The 20,497-nt window shown below is 31.4% G+C and overlaps 1 protein-coding gene across 2 annotated transcripts; it reads left to right on the top strand.

Moving 5' to 3' along the window:
* Nucleotides 1-316: 316 nt before the first annotated feature.
* On the top strand, nt 317-19,610 carry LOC139485787 (eukaryotic translation initiation factor 5B-like). Of its 2 annotated transcripts, XM_071270434.1 has the most exons (13): nt 317-585; nt 1,676-1,838; nt 3,591-3,691; nt 4,264-4,395; nt 5,119-5,295; nt 6,120-6,235; nt 9,857-9,983; nt 10,426-10,754; nt 11,680-11,733; nt 14,596-15,054; nt 16,204-16,320; nt 16,550-16,898; nt 17,744-19,610. In XM_071270434.1, exons 1-13 carry the CDS (start codon nt 513-515, stop codon nt 18,400-18,402), a joined length of 2,856 nt encoding a protein of 951 aa, XP_071126535.1. In that variant the 5' UTR covers nt 317-512; the 3' UTR covers nt 18,403-19,610. The 2 variants fall into 2 exon arrangements, with proteins under 2 accessions (XP_071126535.1, XP_071126536.1); XM_071270435.1 differs by lacking the exon at nt 16,204-16,320.
* The last annotated feature ends 887 nt before the right edge of the window (nt 19,611-20,497 follow it).

Below are 20,497 nucleotides of genomic sequence, written 5' to 3'. Positions count from 1 at the left end.
GAATACATTAAATGAAGAAAGATTCACGTATAGTAAAATACCTAAAATTACATATAATATCATGAATCAAAACTTAATGTTATAATGATTAAGTCATATCGAGGTAAAACATTTAACTGAACTTTGTAAAAGAATCGGCTTAAAACATTACTCAATTTTTACTGACAAATTTCCAAAATATTTACTAGCCCTTTTTACATACCGTATAACGCAATGACCGATATATTTAATTTTGCCAAAATGGTCATGCTTTAAAAATTATAATATTAAGATAATCCTAAAAAGATTAGTTCAATACACTAATCGCTTAGAAACCAACTGAATACAGATCGGGAAGTTTTTACCCTCGACTTGGACTGAAATTCTACAATAATTGTTATTTTATAGTTCTTATTAATTTTTTGAATATGTGAATTTATCAGAAAAACATGGAATTAACTTTCCGCATCAGAAAGAATGACATTCTTCTAAAATGGAGATAAAAATAAAGTTTTCAATTTAATAAAACAAATATGGAATGCCTACATATTAAAAATGGAGGATTGTATTTTGTAATAATTCTTTTGGGAGCCGTTGTTTATACTGGTAAGATTCTTAAGAAAAAAATCCCGAAACTAGTGTCGTAACAGTTTTAATTGATACTTTTATGATGCGTTCTTTTGTTATATACTGTATGTTTTATGCACTTTTTTTCTTGTCGACTTATTTTCACGAAATCGAAATTGCCGATTACTTGCCGTGAATTAAATTTCGCAGTTGTGCTGAACATATTAAAACATTAATATCGGATTTTCTGTACTCATAGAATAAGAGTTTCAATTTATATAATAAATGCAATCGTAGTTTTTGTGCTAGCTAATTTCCAGTCATATTTGTTGAATTGATAGTTTTATTTCTAGACTGTGAACCTGTTTTTTCACTGCGCAAACTATATTACATTTCAAATGATCTAGATAACATCGATCACAGACGTTTCAGTTGTTTACTTTGGGTATGGATGAGGGAGCTTCATTTCTGTATTTTTTATATATTAAAATAAGGAGATGTTATAAACATGATTGCAAATGAGACAACTATCCACCAAAGTTTAAATGAAGTCGATATAAGCAATGATAGGCAATCGCAAGACCTTCAACAATGAGACAAACCCATATTGTAAGGTCGGCAATAAAAAACCGACATCAAAAGTAACGGCCTAATTCATAACAAAACAATTTTTCGATTTTCGAAAAACAAATATGACAAGCATGTACCAAAAAAACGACAATCACTGAAATACAGTCTCCTGATTTGGAACAGGCACTTAAAGAATATGGCGGGGTTAAACATGTTTGTGGGCGCTACATAGGACAGTGGGGTAACTTGCAAACAATGTTTGAACAAAATACAAAAAAAAAAAAAATCAGTTGAAATCGGTTTACTTATCAAAGGGATACAAGTAGAAACACATATAACAAAAACAAAATGTATCTTAGACTTTAATATCAATCAGTACACATCCACCATCCAATTGATTTAGTGTAAAGACATCATTGATAGTCAAGAGAAAAATCATTATTTGTACATGTTTTATCTTAAAAACAAAATAAATGACTATGCTGTTATGTAACTTGATTACTGTATTCTAAACATTGTTCTTTTCTGTACATATTTGAGAACGAATTCTATATTTCAGATGGCACTTGTACATTTCCATCCGCCTTAACTGGTGATTGGTATAGTAGTAATGGAGGAGAGTTGACATTCACATCAAATACATTTTCTAATTTCAAAGTTGCATCATTCGGTTCTTTTACTTTTTCATGTGAATTGAGTAGCGGCACACAATATGTAAGCAGGTAAGCAAGCTAGACCATATTACAGATAGTAAAATATTAGAGACTCATACACACGTCATTTTTTTAATAAGCCAAAACGAAGTAGGGCATTAATGAATGTGTTTTGTCTCAAAGATATAAGGAAGCCTTTAACTCCATGCAAACGCGCAACTCAAGCATCGGTTTAAGTGGAATTTATTTGTCAAGCACTCTCTCTGTATATATATATATATATACAATGAAGAACTGAGCTTTGGGTAGTATCAACTAGTTCTAAACGAGTAAAAACGAATGAAAAAATGGATTTGACATATAGGGGTCTTCACCCTTTTACGACGTTTGACCCCCAAAATGAACCACGAAAGATATCGCAGAATAAAAGCACTGAATTAATATATATTGCAGTTAAGGACAACAAAATATCAATATAGATCAAAGAGTATAGATAATGCTTGTCTCTATCCGATTATATATGTAAATATAACGGAACTACATGTATTGTTCATAGTCAACAAAACTTTCATTTTGAGGCCTTTTCGGTATTTTTTTTCTCATTGTTGAAGGCCGTGCGGTTGCCTTTAATTGCCATCATCCATTTCATTTTTTTTGTGGACTGTTGTCTCAGTGGCAATCATATATTTCCTAAGGCTTGTTTTATATAAAATGTATTGAAAGATAAGGGTAATAAATTAAGTATAAGTTTTCACTTTTTTGGATTCCAGCGTCACTGATGAGTCTTTTGTAGACGAAACGCGCGTCTGGCGTATATACAAAATCTAGTTCTGATATCTATGATGAGTTTATTTATATGAAAAGTTTTCAAATACACCATCAGTTTGGTACGAAAGCGATTGCCAAATTACGAATATCATATTCAAAAAAGACAACTGTACTTTGTGACTTCATTTAAAAATCTGCGATGGGCCCTTTAAGATTGAAATTCTTTCACTTTTGGGCTTATCATACATGTAGAACTGAATGCTGTTTTTTATATTGATTATAAGAAACGAAAGGAAGTGCCCATCATATATTTTTTAAAACAATGATAATAATAGTCACTTATCGTATCGTATACATTTTCAAAAACATGTAGCATTTTATTCATATTTTTACATATTTTAAAAATATAAAATAACTTATTCCCATTTTGATTCTGAAAGGAATACTTTTTAACACAAAAGCTCGACAGAAACTTCTAGCGAGGGAATGGTAGTAGAATTCTTCTTGAAATCAATTATAATATGTCATTAAATGCAAAGTAGAAATTTTGAACTAAATAGGTTATTCTGGTGGTTGTTCATTTTGAAGGTGGTCACATGAATTGAATGTGAAATACGTAGCCCGAAAGTGAACATTTTAATACCAATTCTCTGTAAGGACCATACTATTTAAATAGGAGCTTGGAAATGAATGTTCTTAGAATTCAGTCATACTTTGTCAAATGATTCATCTCATCATATAACATTACTGCAAGAAAAAAAAATTGGAAAAATTTAGTGCGTTACCATGGTTACGGGAACCAGTCGATTTCGGCTCTGTTTTAGGCCTTTTTCAAAAACAAAGCCTATCAGTAGTGAAATTTATGTTGCGGTTATATGATTAGATTTTATTTTTTTTAAAGTGCAACCTGATACAATATACATGAAATTACAATTGCATTTCAATACATTAGCAATAGTATACCATATCAGCCAGCCTTTAGAGGCTTATGAAGCACTAATATATGTATATAACCTCTAACGTACTTTTTGGATGTTTGTTTTATGTTTTCAGTTCAGAAGTATTTTACGTGTTTGCCCTCCCATTTGTTGCCTATATTTGTATGGATTTAACCGCCATTTCAGGATACAAGTATCGCTACTACCAGGCAACAAGTAAGTGGTATAACTAGCAATCACTGAAAAGGTCGATGATTTTTTTTGGGGAAAAGGGGGACTTTTAAAAATGACATGCAAAAAAATAATTCAGAGACACTCGTTTGTCAGATAACATTTTTTATATTAATGATTTATTTCTAACCTATTTGTATTAAGGGTTCAACATGCTTGAAGCAATTAAAATTTGTATTGACTGCACAAATAAATTTTATTTTCAGACAGCTATTGTCGTTTATATAATCATTACATTTCAATGCCTTTCCTTAATTAACATTTTGCGATACGATGTCTTATTAAGGCCCATTTAAATGAAGACAGTGGCAAAAAATACAGCTTTTTGGATCAAATATTTCAATTTCGACATGTGAATCGATATTATAAAGTGTTTTTTTTTTTGCGCAGAAAAGTTCAGACTACCCTTATAGACCTTTTTGTCAGTAAGAACTATATTTGTCTCTGCCGAGCTCACTTATTAGGTCATGGTTCATACCTCCTTTTATTTATACCATACACAACTTCCCTTGCATATTACTGATATTAAATCTTAATCTTTATTTATACAATTGCAGCACAACTGAAAGACGCGGAATATGCCAGATTAAAGATCTACCTAAATAATACAGTGACAGTCTCCGACATCAGTACAATATGCGAGCTGTCAGACTATTCAACTTTAAGTTATCACATGCTTCTTAAAAATAGTGAGTTTATCTTTCCCTTTTCCCTCTATGTTTTGTTAAAAAAATCCATTGGGAAAAAAGGTAAGCAGACAGAAAGTCACGTGACAAGTAGTTGAAGTAAAGAAATTAAATTTAGAATACCGCGAAAAAAGTTGCAGGACAGAAAGTTACACATTTCATATGACAAAAAGTCACACATATTTGATTAATTATAATAATTGTTTGAATATTTTAGAGAAACAAAATTCTTGGAATAATTACTTTTATCATGTATACTCATTTTACAGTTTTACCACGCAGAGGATATTTCGAGGTACCATGAAGCCATTTAATTACCAATTTGAAGCCACGTTTACAAATTGTATATTGAATTTTATAACAATTGAATATATTTTGTTTATAGAGTTGCTTTACTAGTACTTATCCTAGTCTAAGAAAATACAAAAAAAAATAAAATGCTTTGACTTTTTTCCTAGATTTCTTGTTTGTCAGTGACTTTTTGTTCTATGCATGACTTTATATCCTTCATTCTAGAAATACAACCCTGTTGTGTGTTATATTTGTTGATATCATTTTTATGCTATGTTAATCGGAACTGAAATTCTAGATAATAATAATAAAAATGAGAACGTTGAAATGAAAATGATACAATCTGTTTGAAATACATTATTATTATTTTGTATCAATTTTAAAGACACATTGTCTAGTCAGGAAATTTATTGTTATTTTGTATTGATATTTCAGACACAATATCTAGTCAAAAAATTCAATGTCCAGATTCATTTTTGGGAACGTTTAATTATACCTACGATACAGGAAGCGGAAATTTGTGTGCTGCTAGCAGTGGATTAGACGTTTGTACAGACAAATCAACAATGACATTTGACTACTCACTATGCTCCGAGATCCAAGCTTATTCTGGTGAGTTATTTAGTCTCGTATAGAAATCATAAGTTTATTTGTTTACTTTAGATTAATTTATTTCTTTCGCAAAGCAAATGTGTGTGTGTGTGTGTTTGTGCGTGTGGGTGGGTGGCGTAAAAGAGGGATTGAGATTGATAATTTTGGTAACCTTTACATACCTTTTGAATGTGTGCGTCGTTAGATTGCTGTTTCATTGACGTATTTCACACATTTCCTTTCTTCTTATCTTGTTTAATCATAATATATTATGAATATTTGTTCAATGGTATTTATCAACGCCATGTAATGTGTAGCTTTTCAAACTATGATGGGTAATGAAGGCATTTTAAATTTGAATGAGTATAAAAAAATAGACAATACTTTTGTTTACGTAATACTATACTAATTTTGAATATAAAACAATTATTACATAAACCAAGGTAACAACTGACTATAGTTAACTCTCGTTGTTTTATAAAACTCGGTTGACTTGAAGTTTCTGATATTAAGTTGAAGTTTTCACATGCTCCTATATGTATTTTAATTCCCGATGAGTCGTGTCAAATGAGCAGAACTATGGGTATCTCGAAATATTTTTCTGGTTTGACTGTCTTAACAATAACGAGAGTCGACTATATTTTATTTAGGACTTTGACGTTTCAATTATCTCTTTTGTCTAAGATTTATGTATTATCCAGATTGGAATATTTTCTCAAAATGTTTTGATTACTTGAGATTTAAAACCGGAATAGATCATTCCAGCTAAAAATGATCGACAATTTTGCAACCATAATTGATGCAATAGTACATTTACCATACGCACTTATGTTTTCCTGTTTTAGCTGGCGGAATAGTAAACTGTTTGTACTCCTCTACGTCAGGGTCTGCTACATTGCTCCACGTCTTTAACTTAGACTCTACAACAGATGAAAGCACATATTATAGATTCACGTGTTATGTAAGTATGATGCTTCACGTCTTTAACTTAGAATCTGCAATAATGAAAGTACATATTATAGATTCACGTGTTATGTAAGTATAATGCTTCACGTCTTTAACTTAGAATCTTCAATTAATGAAAGTACATATTATAGATTCACGCGTGTTATGTAAGTATGATGATTCACGTCTTCAACTTAGAATCTTCAATTAATGAAAGTACATATTATAGATTCACGTGTTGTGTAAGTATGATGCTTCACGTCTTTAACTTAGACTCTACAACAGATGAAAGTACATATTATAGATTCACGTGTTATGTAAGTATGATGCTTCACGTCTTTAACTTAGACTCTACAACAGATGAAAGTACATATTATAGATTCACGTGTTATGTAAGTATGATGCTTCACGTCTTCAACTTAGAATCTTCAATTAATGAAAGTACATATTATAGATTCACGTGTTATGTAAGTATGATGCTTCACGTCTTTTAACTTAAACTCTAAAACAGATGACAGCACATATTTAAGAGTAATGGATTATTTATTGCCTTTATGGTTTTTCGAAAGAGCTATAAAATACTTTTGATGTCGTCGGATGGAGTCGACTACCTCTTAATTTCGAATGCCATGACATACATTGTGTGCAAATTTTTATGAAAGATATAAAATGAATTTGATAAAAACTTAATATCATCCTATCCTGCTTATCCTTTGGTAAAATTCTGTTTGGTATACTTTTAAAAGCAAGAGGGACGAAAGATACCAAAGGGACAGTCAAACTCATAAATCTAAAAGCAAACTATGTCAATTGAGGCATGATCACCCGCATCAAAAAAGTAATATACGAAAATGATTTACTATGGGTTCGGTTGTAATTGTTTTTCAAATATCTTAAGTAGGAATTAGTTATCTCCATTGAAAGAAAAACCTAAGTTATAGATTACCTCAACTGTATTTGGCAAAACTTTTAGGAGTTCTTGTTCCTTAATGCTCTTCAACTTCGTATTTTGTTTGGACTTTTTAACATTTCTTGATTTGAGAATCACTGATGAGTCTTTTGTATAGGAAACGCGACAGAATACTATTCGGGAAATATAAAATTTCAATCTTGGTATCTATGATGAGTTTATTTACAACCACTGGGTAAATGCCATCGCTTGTATGTTGTCTTGAGTTATCATTGATATGTACATTATTATAAATTCAACTGTTTACAAAACTTTGAATTTTTGAAATACTAAGGCTTTTTTTTTTTTTTTACCTCAGCAATAGATTACCTTAGCTGTATTTGGCAAATCTTTTAGGAATATTTGATTCTTAATGCACTTCAACGTCGTACTTTATTTTGGCCTTTTTATACGCCCATCAAAATTTTGACGGGACGTATTATGGTATACAAATGTCCGGTGTCCGTCCGTCTGTCTGTCCGTCTGTCTGTCCGTCCGTCTGTCCGTCCGTCTGTCCGTCCGTCTGTCCGTCTGTCTGTCCGGCGTAAACATGTCGCACCGTAACTTGAGAACGACTTATCCAAATTTCATGAAACTTAACATAGTTGTTTCTTATGATGGTCAAATGATCTGTATACTTTTTGGTGAAAATAAGATTAAAACTTTTTGAGTTACGGCACTTTGTAACTAAAACAGGGGTGTATTTTTTTCACATGTCGCACCATATCTCAAAAACGGTTCTTAATTATGGCTTAAAACTTTAAATACTTCTTAGTTATATTAATCTTAATATCTGTATATTTTTTGGTGATGATTCAAAATTTTATTTTTGAGTTATTGAGTTTTTTTTTAAAAAGGGGGAGGGTTTTTTTTACATGTCGCACCATATCTCAAAAACGATTTATGATTATTGCTTAAAACTGTACACATGTCTTTGTTATATTAATCTGAAGATCTGTATACTTTTTGGTGATGATTCAAAATTTCTTTTTTGAGTTATTGAGTATTTTGTAAAAAAGGGGGAGGGTTTTTTACATGTTGTGCCGTATCTCAAAAACCATTTATGATTATTGCTTAAAACTTTACACACTTCTTTGTTATATTAATCTAAAGATCTGTATACTTTTTGGTTTTGATTCAAAATTTTATTTTAGTGAAATTTAGTTTTTTGTAAAAAAAAAACTGGGTTGGGGATTTCACATGTCCCCGCCGTGTCTCAAAAACAATATATGGTTATTGCTTAAAACTTTCTCAGAAACTATTTATGATTATTGCATAAAACTTCCACACAAGACGTCGGGCGTATCATGCGCTCATGGCGCAGCTATTTATTTTACATTTCTTAATTCGAGCGTCACTGATGAGTCATTTGTAGACGCTCGTCTGGCGCAAATATGAAATTTCTTTCCTGGCATCTACGATGAGTTTATTATGATGTTGTTTGTGCAATTCTTTGGACTATTTTTATTAACTATTCTTTAATAAGTCATATCGTCAAATGCATCATACTTTTTCAAATGATTAATTTGTCCCATTTTTTGGATCTTCTTTTCAGGTACTTCTAAAAATAAACAGTGTGCAGTTAGTAAATGCAAAATAAAATTAATCCTTAAATCTTTCGTTGCATGTTTACTTCAATTTAATTAGGTACCACCATAGTTTTTGTTCTTTATAAAATATTTGAAAATCGAACAGCCTTTTCTCCTCAGTACGAATTATTAAAATATCATAGCATGTCAATTTTCTAACTTTTGAAAATAAAACAAAAGGCAAATTTTCCACTACAAATAGAAATTAAATGTTTGGCATGTTTAATGAATTTTACTAAACTGATAGTAAATATTGATAGAAATATCTCTTTCTAACAATTTAAATATAACTGGTTTCAAAGGTTTTGCATGAACTTATTTTTTCCGAAGTTAATTGATGTTGAAAGTCGATTAACCAAATAATAATTACGAACGAACTTATCAATAGGTTTCAGTTAGTCACTTGAACATTGATACAAGTAGTGTAAATATACCATTGATAATTAATCAGATTAAATATCGCAAACTGTAGAACACAATCGCAATAATCGTCTCATCGTTTGTTTCGAAATTGCTTATCAGATGCATGTTCATTCTATCGATCCATGGGAATTGCTTTTACGCACCTGAAATAACTACATGTTTCAAGCCACTTGAATTACTATCAAGCTACGGGAATCATTATCGACACACGGGAATAATTGTACGACACTCATCATCGAGCCATGGGAATTATTACACCGTTACCATCATCGAGCCACAGAAATCATTATACGACAGTCATTATCGAGTAACAGGAATCGCTATGGAGTAACAGGAATCGCTATCGAGTAACGGGAATCGCTATCGAGTCACAGGAACCTCATTGATTCACAAAAGTCACAACTGAGTCACGGGAAATTTACAGGAATCACAATAGTACAGTACTAATGTGTTTAAAACTCATGAATGTATTTTAATCAATTCATTAATTTATACCAAATGACAAAGTTTTATCTCGCCATATTTGATCCGAGGATGAATTTTCAATTGCATACGCATGCTGTTTATGATTTCGTTCGATGTATTCTGCATTTTTAGTCGTTATATTTTATCTGAGGATAAATTTTCAATGGCATATTTATACTGTTTATATTTTCGTTCGATATATTTATTTCAGGTAATTGAAACAATTAATAGCGTTGTTTATGCTACACAGTATCCACAGGATTGTCATTATGGACAGAATGCCACAAATGTTAATGCCACTGGTGGAAACCTTGTACTAACAGCAGAATCTATTTGTGGTAGGATTTATATCAAATTTATTTATTTTAACTGGTATAAATATCATTGCTTAATATTTTTTAGGTTAACATGTGTTTACGTCACAAAATGTAAAATCTCTTTAATAGATCTTATTTCCATTTAGCTAAATCAAATGTGTTTTCTGTAGAAAAGGGCAAAACAGAAAAGTTGTTAATTTCAACGTTGGATGTTACAAAAAGCTTCCAGTTCTAAAATTCAAGTAAAAATCAGAATTAAATATGTTTCGCAACATTCTTATTTTCGTGTAGGAATTGGTTTTTTTTATAGATAAAATAACAGACTGCCGTGAACAAGAATCGCAGTAAAAAAACAAGTGGAAAAGAAACCCACAAAAAGTTACTTTATAATTCTTTGAATGTACGCTTATAATTATATTCAGCATGCATGCATTCATTCCTTGTCTTTTATTCTCACAACTAGTGCCTGAGACGGTAGCAGCAGCTAGTATTGGAATCTACATTGCCATCGTAATTCTACTTCTAATTATCATAATCGCCATCATATTTGCAATATATATGTGGAAGAAGAAAAAAGAAGAAGAAAAAAGAAAGAAATTGGAAGAAGAAGAGAGAAGACTTCGACAGAATACTATTCGGGAAAAGATAGAAAACCCTGATTTGAGACCGGAAATGGATCTAGGACTTCCGGACGATTCTAAATATAACATCGATCGTCTCATATACAGCGATGATAAAATGGTTACACCGTCAAATATAGAAATTGAAAGATTGAGATCCCAAGGATTCGAGGTAAAATAAAATAAAGATAGATTTCGTATGAGTTTGTTAAAGACTTAAAGATATACACAAACTGTACCAAAGAGCTATTGTTGCATGCTACGACTAACCGATTGATTGATTGTCAGTTGCATTGTGTCCAGTGGCAAATGTTTCATTGATGTTCAGGACGAACGATCAATTTTGTGCATTTGTGATTTTGCATGTTCGTAATCCAATTCAACTTGTTAAGAATATAAATGTCTTCATTATGTTTGTTATATTTTTCGCTCATTGCTATATATCCTTCAATTCCCCATATTCATAGTACACGTTAGTTGAGTTAACATCAGTTCTTTTGGTATTAAACGGATAATTGTATCAATGGTAATCCTACAACGTCTCCTTATGTTTTTTTAAATCGTGTTTCTTGGTCGCCGTCCCATTGAAGTCTACCTTGTTTCTCCATTTATAAATTCAATAAAGAAATGGGAGGAAACATCAGTTATCCCATCTTCTGACCCTTGTTTAGATAAATTTCCAAGACTTCTACATGCAGACGAATAATTATCCTTTTATTGGTATCATTCAATGGAAGAAAATCAGTAATTCCATTTATGGACAATTGTTAAAATCTTATTTCCAAGACGTCCACATGCAGACATATATCTTTTTATTGATACCAATAAAAGGAAGAAAATCAGTAATTCTATCTCTGGACAATTGTTCAAAAGTTGATTTTCATGACGTCAACACGCAGACGTATTTTCTTTTATTGATACCATTAAATATAAGAAAACCAGCAAGGACATCTCTGGACAGTTGTTTAACATTGAAATTCTATTATACGTTAACGAAAGGTGACGTTTAAAAGTCTTTGTTTACAAATGCGATAATATACTTAACCATTATTTAAATAATTTATTTATTTACATTTGAATAATTTGTTTATTTACAGGGATTTGATGGGTTCGATGATGATTACATGGACGATTTTACTCGACAAAATATGGTATGTACAAATGTTTTTTTTTAGGAATTTTTGTCATTTTAATGTTTCAACAGGATTTTTAAAATGAAGTTTAATTGATACTATTTTGATATTAGACATAGCTTTTAAGAGTATTTTACTAGAAATTAAAAAAAAAATCTGTGGAAATTGTCCTTAAATGGCTGCATTTATTGTGTACTTGTTGACTTGTAAACAAGACTTAGCGCACTTGTTGATTTGTAAACAAGGGCACAATTTAACTGAATCGCTAAAATACAAAGGTAAGATCCTCCTGAACAATAGAATGCACTGCATATAAAAAAGAACTAGATTTTATTCCTAATGAAGCAAGCTTTCAATGTAAAAATTTCCCTCATATTTTAAAGTATGAACAATTTATTTGGTTGATGTCATGTGAGTCTGAAAAGGTTAACATTTCAGTGTCAAGATGTATAAGTACTTGTTTTGAATAAAAGGAAATTTGCACTCCCAAAAACTAAATATACATGTAGTAATGTTGCAATTTTTTTTTTAAATTTTTATTTGTCTATGTATAAGAGAGCCACAATATTCTATTTTATTTATTTTCAATCACCATCTAGTAGTGAGTATAGTTATCTAATCATCTATTTTTAATATAATATATTCTTACAATTATTGTATAATTAATATTATATATATGTGTATGCTCGGAAACGGGCCCTTTCAATAATTTCTTCTGTTTCTTATGCATGAATCTATAAATCATATTCCTCTATGAAATATCTTTCACTGGACGTTAATTTAAAAGAAAGGTTGGACTTCGGATTTTCTTCATATCCCTTTTAATAACATCAGCTCTTCAACGTTTGTATTAAGGTTTTAGGCCTTCAATTTAATTTGGCTCCCAGATTTTCTTCATATCCCTTTTAATAACATCAGCTTTTCAACGTTTGTATTTTAATTAGTCTAGATTTTAGGCTTTCAATTTAATTTAGCTCCCAGATTTTCTTCATATCCCTTTTAATAACATCAGCTTTTCAACGTTTGTATTTAGGTTTTAGGCTTTCAATTTAATTTGGCTCCCAGATTTTCTTCATATCCCTTTTAATAACATCAGCTTTTCAACGTTTGTATTTAGGTTTTAGGCTTTCAATCTAATTTGCCTCCCAGAATTCCTGAATTAACAATTTTTTGTCGAAATCCGCATCTGAGGCAGTAAAATTGGTTTCGTATATATTTTTCTTACTTTCCAACAAATAATTCTCGATCTGCATTTTATTTTGGATTTTTTCTTCTGATGTTATATCTCTTCGACAGTTTAAACTGTCACTGCCGTAAATGAGTAAACGTAATACATTTGTACTTAAATAAAATTCATAATCTTGATTTATTTAATATCTGTGCAGTCTGTTAGCCCGCTGTTTGTTTAGGGATGTATACAAACAGTAATAACCAAATAAAAGGGGTAATATAAATGTCATGATTATTCTTAAAGTTATGGTAAAATGTTTATAAAGTATCGTTTATGTAAATACTTGTACTTAAGTTAGTACAGACTGACTGAGTACTTTCTTTAAATGTTTCTTTCATCTTAATGTCATGTACGTTGCTATTAATCTTGAACTTTCATTTTAATCGTATAACGAGTAGGATGCAAAAAAAAACTCCTTTGTTTTACATCGAAATGAAAACCATATAACTCAGAAGCTCAAATGTCATGTAGAAAAATCGCTATTGTCCATTTTTTTATTGAGCAAATGTTTAAAAGCTAAGGCGCTATTGCCACACGATTAAATACTCTTATGTTCTACCTCGCTTTGCTCGTCCGAACATTAGACCGTTGGTTTTCCCGGTTGAATGGTTTTATACTAGTAATCTTGGGGCCCTTTATAGCTTTTAGTTCGGTATGAGCCAAGGCTCCGTGTTGAAGGCCGTACATTGACCTATCATTGTTTACTTTATAAATTGTTATTTGGATGGAGAGTTGTCTCATTGGCACTCACACCACATCTTCCTATATCTATATTCTATATAAAGAAACAACAAAGACTAATATGGCAGGAGATACACACCAAACAGTTTTAATTTAACATTTGTTTTCAAAAAACATATGTATCACTTGAATATTAAAGTCCATATTTTTCATACATGCGTCATAATAATCCTCTCAACTGTTCATACTAATATCTACAAAAAGAAAATACAAAAAAATAGGATTCATACAGAGCACAATATCACATTTCTAATTTTAATAAAGTTGTCGAACAAGTTTGTTGTGTGAAATCTCGATGAAATGAAAAGGGCGCGTAAAACAGTATACAAAGTCCGAAAACCGAATTACTCAGTATTGCGCAACAGAAATCTCGAAACGAAAAGAAATATAATTTCAAACGTCACACTCAGAGTTACAGATTGAAACGGTACAAAAAGATACTTTTAGTCTCAGAATGTAATTAGGACATCACTGAAGAGGTATTGATGGCCGAAATGCGCATTTAAAATGCAGGAAATTTGGTACCGCTACTGATTTTAGAGCAATATCTATATCGATATCAAGACTAACTTTGTTGTGTTGATATTTTATTGACGGAGACATCATATGCTACTATTAAAAAAGTATTAAAAGAGACTTTAAAAAGTGATCAATCTTGAAATACACGTATTATATTTATGAAAAAAAGATAAAAAGCCTAACCTCTCACGACTTTTCTAAAGATTTTATACCAGAAGAAGATTACACAAGATCAAAAAGCTTACATTTGTGTATTTAATTTACGTTACATAACAAGGCTAAGGTTTTAATCATTGGAATACAATTTTATCCTTAGTTTGTTAGTCGTACATACGAAAATTGTTGTACATGTATAAGGTGTTATATACTAAAATATGTTTTGTTTGCAGATTGATGCTTCCTTGTTCATAGACAAGCGTCAGCGCCTCGACCCTATCGATGAGATGGAAGGCAGTGAAAGAGGAAGCGCGTCTTTTATGAAAAGATTCAAGGAACTTGCACGAAGCAGAATAAAAAGAAAGAAACGAAAAGGTGGAAAATCGAAAGGTAAAGGGAAGAAAAAGAGCCAAAAGGACGCCGACGGCAATGTTGTGAAAAAGAAGAAAAGGTTAGTCCTTGACCTTGGAACTATCGATGCCGAAGATTGGGAATCTGACGAAGATTTTGAAGGAGACGAAAATGGCGAAGACGATGTAAACCTACCAGGTCAAGTTGAACATTTGGAAGGAGAAATGCCTTCTGGGAATGGAGGAATTGGACCAGTGTTAGCACAGAGGAATGTTTTAGCAAACAGAAAAGTGGACCAGGAACCACAAGGCAAAAAGAAGAAGAAGAAAAAGAAGAAAAAGGTAAGAATAGATGTAATTCATCTATGATAAGTCGTTCATAGTTTGATAACATTTTAAATAAATGCGTAAGTTAGGACTTTCACAAACATAATAATTTGAAATATTATAAAAATATACAAGTATTCATGTTTCAATTCAATAGAAATAATTCAAATTTTATCAATTGAAAGGTTAAAGAAAGGTTTTTCAAATTGAATACTTTTGACGTTAATTACATTGAATATCTAACTCTCATTCCAAATATTTAAGATTAATAGACAATCAATCAGTTTTATACACAAGCAAATATTTCTTCTTTTCAAACAGATCACTAGTAAAATAGATTCCTTTAATCATTTACGAAGAAGGAAAAGTAGTCGAGTTGAGGTAGCCAACTATGGTCTTTTTTTACTGAAACAATATATCCTGATATTCATATTAGAACACAGAAGTCGAATGGCATAGGATAATAGTCTATTTTCATTACCGACCGGTTTCCATTTTTTTGCAAAGGGAGATAACCTTCTATTATGACAAACTGTGCCCCTGTCTGTTCTAAGGAAATGGAACAAATTTATTACATATTATCCGAGGTCTCAGTAAAAAAAAAACGCTTTGACTTCGTAAGAGCATTACATATGCACATGAAATGTAAAAAGCATGTAAAAATGATTTTGCAATGAGATGCACACCTGTTTATGACAGCGAATGTGCACCAAAACATTTATAAGTCATTTTGAAAGAATTACAGTTTGTCCTACATGTACCTAGATGTCGCTCCCATTTTCCAACAGTTATAAAATGGAAACAGAGTCGAGTAGATGAGAATGGAAATTGTCCTTGCCAAATTGAAACAAACGTGTTACTCGAATTGTTGGATCTATTGTTTTATGATGTATTCTCAATATATAGATAACATTTCAAATCTAACTTTTATGTCTAACACCACATTAATTTTCACATTCATGATTCGTTTAAGCTAATGTAAATATTTGTCAGTACTCATTTCACATCTACTACTGGACACTTTTAATACACAATGTCACAGAATTTGGATGTTGGTGTAATATTAATTTGAAACAAGATTAAAAAAAAATAAACAAAAAGTTTTTTGTAAGAGTCATATCGTGACACGGAAGCAGTTTCTCACGTGACTTTGTTGTCCAATAGGAATGTGATACTGACGATGAAGATGCTCAATGGGTGGAAATGGATTTGGAAATAGCTACGCCAAGACTAATTCTTCCAAACTTACGCCCTGACAATACAGAAACAGATCAGGATAATGTAAGTTTAGCTTCTATGTATAGATACATTACTTTTGTATATTTCATATTAAATAAATTCACAAAAGACATTTCAGATTACACTGGCATCCAATATGTATTGGTTACCACTTGTTAATTCACACATCGTTATATCAAAGCACGCGATATCTAACAAATATATTTATGTTTGCACGCGTCATCTACTTAACCTTACTCATAAAGGAGATTGAAAGAATGTTTCTTTTCAGAAAAAGAAAAAAGGTCCATCTACATTGGCGCCACCTGTTACAAAGAGAAAGTCGTTATCGTCCCTCAGGAGTTTCCCCTCAATGAGGAGTGCAAAGGTGAATACTTGGACACAAGAGCAGGACTTGGATTTACCGCTTTTCTTTGAAGATCCGAAATTAAAAGACCTACCTCCGCTCCAAAGAGTAAATAGAAAGAAAAATCCGAAACTATGGTCCGACATCCTTGCCAAATTTGGTGGGGATTTAAAACTTGGCAATGATCCAAATAGGCTTAGATGGTCGGAAAGTAAATGGCGTAATTTATTGGAGGAGCTTTACACTGACAAGAAATACTTTGATTATATGACAAGTAAGTACTTTAATTATTTATTTCTAAATGTTTACTTGCCATGTATAAACAAGTGTAGTGTAGTGTAGTGTAGTGTATAAAATGAAAATAACGTACTAACGACTATTTGAAATGCGAACAAAAAATTTCTAAATGAAAAAAAATATCAAGATGAAGGGGACAAACTTGGCGAACATACAAAGGTGTATCCATACTTGGAAACTTTCAAAATAATAGGACATTTAAAACCTCAAAAGCATGAGACAGTTTCCAAAAGAAAGCTTGCCAGAATTAGCAACAGAAACTTTAATCACGAAGACAATTAAAGAAAATGTTCAATTGAAAAACAAAGGATATGACGTATCCATCCAGGACACAAAATCAGTACAAATAGATTAAAACCAACATGATAGCTTTTTTTATTACTGTTCTTTATCTAAAAGTCAATGTAAGACCTTCAACACAGAAGGAACAAAATCTTGGTCATATTATTCATCAGTCAATCAGGAATGTCAACCATTCCATAGAAGACGGTGTTAACTACGGGTTTTAATGTGATAGGAACCGAACAATTTTCATTTGAGTAAACTTTAAAGACGTTGTTTGTCTTGTCTTTTTTCTACTGACATGTTCTTATATTGTATTTCATTGATTTACATTCTCAATTTTATTTAATGGTCCGTTTTTTTCTTTTAATGACAAGGTCTTCAAATTAACTTTACGATAACCATATAGACTTTTCCATTGAATATAACAAATGCTAATGCATTCAAAAATGAACAGTTGTTTTAAATTAAAACAAAAACAAGTCAGTTATGTTTATGAATATTTACTATATTTCATAAACTTTTAATAAATATTTTCAGAATCTGCGAAACATAACCCGGCAGAGAGAGACGTTGTGGGAGAAGCGAACGAAGGACTTGGTTATCTGTTTGATAGAGCTAATTTCTGGAAAGAACAAGAACCAATACCAGTTCGCCCACCTTCATGGAGATCGCATTCTTTTGCGCATTCAGCAAGTTCTCCAAGGGGGAAAACTCCAAAGAAATCAAAATCTTTCGTAAATTCTACATCTGTTAAAAGTACAAATGACACAGTATCAGGAGAAAGCTCTGAAGGTGGTTCGAAAGAAAATTCATCACTTCAAAAAGACGAATTGTCACCAAACGATAATTCTACTCTCCACAAGAAAAAATCAAAACTTTCAAGAGAGAAGTCAACGATAAACAGAGAGAAGTCAAACATTTCTAAAGAGAAATCTTCACTTCAAAGAGAAATGTCGAATGTTTCTAAACCAACACATTCAGTAAGAAGAGAAAGATCGTTTATGGATTCTCCAAAGTCGTCGCCATCTAATAACAATTCACCGTACGACAACTCTAAAAGTAACACACCACGAGCTAAAAAAGTACATTTGCCAAATATAGATGATGCAAATAAGGTGTATAAAATGGACTTAATGCCGAAAACTCCTTTGACACAAGTTAGAATAGAAATTGACAGAGAAGAATCCATGTTATAGTGATGTTTATTGTGAATTATTCTGGTTCAACTGTGATATTTACTAATATGTTTTGTAGCGTGAATTACCAATTCCTTGTGGCTGAAGTCGTCATCAGCATTTCCATATTTGTGACTTAAATTGATTGAAAAACTGTTTTTGAATCAAATGATATTGTACATGATGCGAATCGATTTATTTTGCCGCCAATTTATTTACTCGATTTTTGCGAGTATATTAAACTTGAAAATATATCAATGAGGTAAAAAAATCACGAAAGAAACAAATCACCGCAATAAGATGGTTTACAAAATTCCTTGACCCCCATTTATATAAAATCTAACAATGAAAGACGAAAACATGATCGAAAGATACATACAATGCCTGATATAAGGAGCAAATATTCACTTTTAAAAACGTATCCAAATAAATTCTTAATATGTATGCCTAGATTTTGCCTATTGTTTGTAGCTTTTAACGAGTGCTCTGATATATGTTTTCTTTTGTATATATACATAATTGACCTACAGATAAAAGGTACTTTCTGTTGTAAACGGAAATCAAATAGGTCTAAATAATAATATTGCAATTACAGCTTATACTTTCAAAATTATTTATTGTTTGGTCTATTGGTTTTTTTGTTTGCCAAAAAGCCAGTCAAATTTATCAAGAATATTCAGGACGAGATCAAATTTAATTATAAACCAAATTTGATGTATCAATAAAAAAAGACAGGGGACGAAGAAAGAAAACTCTTGACTTCTGATTAAAAATACGACACATTACAAAATATCACAAAAAGTTTCTTGCAACATGGCAGTTAAAAGAACCCCTGAAAAAGAAGTTGCATTTGTTCTTTGATATGCCAATAAAGTAGCATTCTGCAAGCACAGGGTATCGAATCAACGACCTAAGTTCTAATTCCGGCCCGTTAATATAAGCACAAAAAGGCAAGATTCACTCCAATCAGCAGAAGTCGTGGAAGCTATATATTCCAAAGTCAACATTTGGGCTCCACATTCGATATACCTATACTAAACGAGTTTGTGATGTTTTCGAAATATAAACAAAAGGTTTACTAACTAATGCTGATTTGTCAATATATTTCAAAACTATCAACCTTCTCATTCTCAATAAATGCAACACCAAAACACTTCTACATTATGTAAAGTATAACCCTATTATAGTTTATCTACGTTTCATTAAGCCAAATAATAAAAATAAAAATAGATATATGGTTTGTGATACTGTGAGTTAGTTTCGGTAACTTCGAACGTTCTTATTACATGTTGTTTTTATATTAATTGAGATTATTGATCGAAGACTATTTTACCTCGTCATGTTTGGCTTTGCCTTTTCAAACAGTTGAATCTCTCCATTGGTTATACATTTCTTTCAAACCTTCCTGAGATATGCTCATCATGACATTATACCTTGACATTTGATAATCAGTAGTATTTGTCAAATATATACACAACTTGTTCTGTTTGTAAGAGTTCATATTGTTTTTTTTTTTACAATAGCCCGTTCCCTCTTATCAGGAATATGATGTACAGTCGTTGTCGTTTGTTTATGTAATTTATATGTGTTTCTCGTGTTTTTAATATAGATTATACAGTTGGTTTTACTGTTTCAATGGTTTTACACCAGTATTTTTTTGCCCTTTATAGCTTGTTGTTCGGTGTGAGCAAAGGCTGCGTGTTGAAGGCCGTACCTTGACCTATAATGGTTTACTTTTATAGATTGTTATTTAGATGGAGATTTGTCTCATTGGCACTCACACCACATCTTCCTGTATCTAAATATACAATTAACACAAAAGGCCATTTCTGTTTGAAGTTTAAAACTATGAACGCTCGCTATTCCCAAAGCGAATTTGAAAAAATAAAATAATGAATCTTTAACCCAGAGAAAATGAATGTAAGAGGGGTAAATTTACCAAGTCCGGCCTATTGTATAGAAAAGGAAAACTCATAATCAAGCCAAGATACCAGACATACAATAAAGTACAACAGACATGCGTTATGATTGAAATGAAACATTCAATTCGTACATCAACATGTTTATAGGATTATGGAGAATCCATTAATTTGGTCTACATTTGTACGTGATCTAC

The sequence above is a fragment of the Mytilus edulis genome, chromosome 8 (assembly GCF_963676685.1).
Source record: "Mytilus edulis chromosome 8, xbMytEdul2.2, whole genome shotgun sequence".
NCBI classification, from domain to species: Eukaryota; Metazoa; Mollusca; class Bivalvia; order Mytilida; family Mytilidae; genus Mytilus; species Mytilus edulis.
This window is presented reverse-complemented; position numbering and strand designations above follow the sequence as displayed.

What these genes read in the sequence shown, in the direction of transcription:
- LOC139485787 (XM_071270434.1), top strand. Translation starts at nt 513, where the DNA reads ATGGAATGCCTACATATTAAAAATGGAGGATTGTATTTTGTAATAATT. An exon ending in TCGCTACTACCAGGCAACAA is followed by an intron (nt 3,692 to 4,263) that starts GTAAGTGGTATA and finishes ATACAATTGCAG; the next exon opens with CACAACTGAAAGACGCGGAA. An exon ending in AACAGCAGAATCTATTTGTG is followed by an intron (nt 9,984 to 10,425) that starts GTAGGATTTATA and finishes TCTCACAACTAG; the next exon opens with TGCCTGAGACGGTAGCAGCA.